Source organism: Arachis ipaensis, chromosome B1 (assembly GCF_059453495.1).
Source record: "Arachis ipaensis isolate K30076 ecotype BB chromosome B1, ASM5945349v1, whole genome shotgun sequence".
Taxonomy (NCBI): Eukaryota; Viridiplantae; Streptophyta; class Magnoliopsida; order Fabales; family Fabaceae; genus Arachis; species Arachis ipaensis.
Window position 1 is genome coordinate 60,032,770 of NC_142436.1, and position 4,378 is coordinate 60,037,147.

Here is a 4,378-nt window from a genome sequence, read left to right on the forward strand (position 1 = left end):
TCCCCATCACAAATCCACCAAACACAACCTCTGAATCCCCTTCCCTTCTCACCAACAACAACCACATCCATCCCTTTCCACCCAACCCCATCCATACCACCATCATAATCTGTCCACCCATCCCCTCTCGTCCCTTGTCCTTCAACCTTCTTTTGTCTTTCTTGATTTTTAATTAAAAAAAATATCAGAAAAGAAAACTTTTAGCATTAATTTTTATTTTCTGCTTTTCTTTTTCACTTTCTTGCTTCACCATCTCCTTCCTCCCCATTGTATTTCTCTAAATTGTTCAGGGACGAGCAACAGTTTTAAGTTTGGTGTTGTCGCTTTGCCCGTTTGTTTTCTCTATTTTCTGTAATGGCACCCAAAACTAGTACACCTTCAAAGAAAAGGAAAGGTAAAGAGCCAGCCACCAATTCTCATGATACACACAGGTTCAGATCCAAGCTACATGAAAAATATTTTTATGATCATACTTACAAGAGGGCTGTGACTCCGGAAGTGAGATTTGCACTGAAACCGGATGAATATCCGGAAATTCAATTTGAAATTGAGAGAAGAGGGTGGAATTTTCTATGCAACCCACACACAGAGGTTGGACAATTGATGGTCCAAGAGTTTTATGGAAACCTCTGGGTCACATACAAGGATGCTGAGGGGATCAATGAGAAGAATTATCAGAGTTATGTGAGGGGAAAAGTCATTGAGTTCTGCCCAAGAGACGTCTGCCGAGCTCTTCATCTGCTGGGTCCAGATCATCTGTCTGCATGTTACAATGAGAGGATTCATAGAGACCAAGAACTGGATCTAGTTATTGAAGCATTATGCATTCCAGGTTCTCAGTGGAAGATAGGTGCTGAGGGAAAGCCAAACCACTTAAAGAGCACTGAGCTCGTTCCTTTAGCTAGGAGATGGTTGGACTTCATCCGAAGGTCTATCATGCCCACTAGCAACCGGTCTGAATGCACTATGGACCGGGCTGTCATGATTTACAGTATCATGAAGGGAGAAGTGGTGGAGGTGGATGATATCATTCCAGAGCAGATATACAACATTGCCTCTAATCCACTCAAGAAGGCTAGGCTCAAATTTCTACATTTGATTTACCGCCTGTGTGAAACAGCAGGGGTATAGGTGGAGAATGACTTTTCCATTTCTGTTGAGAGACCAATCCCCAAGAAGACCATGGAGACTTACAGGGAACAGCGCAGGGTCCACAGAGAAGAGCAGGTTGAGGAGGAAGCTCAGCAGGATCAGCCACCACTGCCTCAGGGACACTACTTCCCACCTCAGGAATACTGGCAGCAGCTCACCTTCTCTATTGAGCAGATGAGGATCGCGTAGGATAGCCGTTGGCAGCAGTACACTGCATCTATTGAGGAGATGAGGGTGACACGGAACAGCCGTTGGGAGCATCTCACCACTGCCCTTGATCAGATGAGAGCTGCTCAGGATTCTCAGCGCCAGGAGATTTCTCAGCTGAGATAGGATTATAGCCGCCTGAGAGGACCATGTGGATCACAACCAAAGGAGAGAGATCCCCACCATGGAGATTGAGGTGGCTTAAATTTGTGTAGAATTTTGAATTATTTATATTAGTCAATTAACTTAGGTTTATAATTTTATCCTATTAGTAATGGAGAAATATTTCAAAAGAACATCATCGTTGGAGGTTGGATCCCAAAATAATTCGTCAGCCTCTTCTAACAAAAGGAGGTTTTTAGAATTCGAAGTAAAGAGTTTTATAACAGATCCAGGACAATGACCAAAGATTTCAAGTTATCATCCGAATGACAAAGACAAATTTAGGTGTGCATATTTGCAAAAAAGTCCTTGTCAACCAAGGACTCATGATTTCCTACAAACTGCTTGTGGTTCTTCTTTTCAAAGATTTAATCAAAATTTGTTTGATGACTACGGTAACTGGTTAGAGTATAATATATCAAAAGATGTTATTTTTTGTCTTTGTTGTTATCTTATAAAACTTGAGACTAAAGGTGATGATGGTTTTTTAACTAATGGCTTTTCAAATTGAAAAAAAAAAGAGAGACTACAAACGCATGTTGGGATTCATGATAGTGCTCATAATCAAGATTGGAGAAAATGTGAAGCACTTATGAAGCCAAAACAACACATCAATACTGCTATTGAAAAATAATCTGAGCAAGCTAAAAAGAATTATCAAATTCACTTGACAGCCACAATTGATTGTATTAGATTTCTTTTGCGACAAGGATTGTCCTTTCGTGGTAACGATGAGACAGATGATTCTGTTAATCAAGAAATTTTTTTGGAACTTCTAAACTTTCTTGCGCAACATAATGAAGAGATTGATCGTGCTTTCAAAAATACTAGTGGGAATCTTAAACTAAGAGCACCCTCAATTAAAAAAAAAATTGTAAGAGCTGTTACAAATGAAATGACAAAAGTTATTGTTAATGATCTTGGGGATGAATTGTTTGCTTTTTTTTATTTATGAAGCCTGCAATATTTCTATTAAGGAGCAAATGTCAATTTGTTTAAGGTATGTGAACAAAGAAGGGAAAGTTAGGGAGCATTTTCTTGGTCTTGTTCATGTTTCTAATACCAATGCTTTATCTCTAAAATTAGCATTGGAGTCATTATTAGAAACATATAATTTAAGTTTATATAGAATACGTGGACAAGAATATGATGGTGCAAGTAATATGCAAGGAGAATTTAATGGTTTGAAAGCTTTGATGTTGAAAGAAAATTCTTATGCTTTCTATGTGCATTGCTTTGCCCACCAACTTTAGTTAGCTCTTGTAATGGTTGTAAAAAAAAAAAGTTAAAATCGCTTTGCTTTTTAATTTATTAACCAATTTGTGCAATGATGTTGGAATTTCGTGTAAACGAAGAGATATGCTTTGTGATAGTCAAGTGATTAAAACAATTGAAGCATTACAAAGTGGAGAAATTTCTAGTGGACGTGGTTTGAATCAAGAAATGGCTTTAAAAAGAGCTGGAGACACTAGATGGGGTTCACACTATGGAATTATACTTAGATTAATTTCTTTGTTTCCTTCCGTGGTCAATGTTCTTAAATATTTTGAAGAAGATGGAAATAATTCAGAACAAAGAGCTGAAGCATGTCATTTATTGTATGTCATTCAATCCTTTGAATTCATTTTTAACTTGCACTTGATAAAAAATATCTTGGGAGTTACTAATGAGTTATCTCAAGCGTTACAAAGGAATGATCAAGACATTGTAAATGCTATGGCATTGGTTAAAGTGTCTAAGCAATGATTGCAAAATATAAGATAGAGATGACAGTTGGTCTCTTTTACTTGATGAAGTCTGATTGTTTTGTGACAAACATAATATTACTGTTCCAAAAATGGATGATATATATGTGTGTCACAAGAAAGATCAAGACGCAAAGCTCAAAAGATCTCAAATTTGCATCATTTTCAAATTGAGATATTCTAACAAGTAATTGATAGACAACTTCAAGAATTCAACAATCGTTTTACAGAGGTGAATACTGAATTGCTTCTTTGTATAGCTTGTTTGAATTCAAGACACTTTTTTTTTTTTTGCATTTGATAAAGAGAAATTGATCCAGTTAGCTCAATTCTATCCATTGGAATTTTCTTCTACTCAACTTTTGGCACTTTATAATCAACTTGAGAACTTTATATTAGATGTGCGTTTTGATGATTAATTCTCAAACTTAAATGGAATTGGTGCTCTTTCTGAAAAAGTAGTTGAGACTCGAAAAAATATTATTTATCCATTAGTGTTTCTTCTTTTGAAGTTAGCTTTAGTTTTGTCCGTAATAACTGCATCAATTGAAAGAACTTTTTCTGCTATAAACATCATAAAGAGCCAGCTTCGTAATTGTATGAGAGATGAATTTTTAAATGATTATTTAATCACATATATAAAAAGAGATATTTAATTGTATTGACAATAAAAAAATTATTCAATCTTTTTAAAATATGAAACCTAAAAGAATAAAATTTTAAATTATTTATTATTATTATTATTTTATTCTTTTAATTTGTTAGTTAAATAATTTGAAAAATAAACATATTTTATAATATTATAGTACAATTATAAAATTTATTATTATATAATATATATATTTTGCCCCGCGAATAAAATTTATTGGAACCGCCAATATTTTGAATCAAATTTTTTTTTAGAAAAATTATATGTTGAAATTATCGAGAATCAAGCGAAATAATCCCACACACCATCGTTCTAGAACTAGAAGGATCGATACGCCCATGCGCATGTCAGTGCAAATAAAATCCATATCTGTATTGACCGTACGAAAATAAATATATATGGTACGATAAAATTGACCTACCAAAAAACACGAACCAAACAACCAAAGACAACCAAGACCATT

The 4,378-nt window shown here is 35.0% G+C and overlaps 1 protein-coding gene and 1 pseudogene across 1 annotated transcript; both read left to right on the forward strand.

Moving 5' to 3' along the window:
• Positions 1-354: 354 nt before the first annotated feature.
• On the forward strand, positions 355-1,554 carry LOC148576741 (uncharacterized; annotated as a pseudogene).
• Positions 1,555-1,633: 79 nt separating this feature from the next.
• Positions 1,634-2,774, forward strand: LOC148576742 (uncharacterized). The gene is made up of 3 exons (XM_088502776.1): positions 1,634-1,713; positions 2,215-2,454; positions 2,522-2,774. Exons 1-3 carry the CDS (start codon positions 1,634-1,636, stop codon positions 2,772-2,774), a joined length of 573 nt encoding a protein of 190 aa, XP_088358902.1.
• Positions 2,775-4,378: the final 1,604 nt, after the last annotated feature.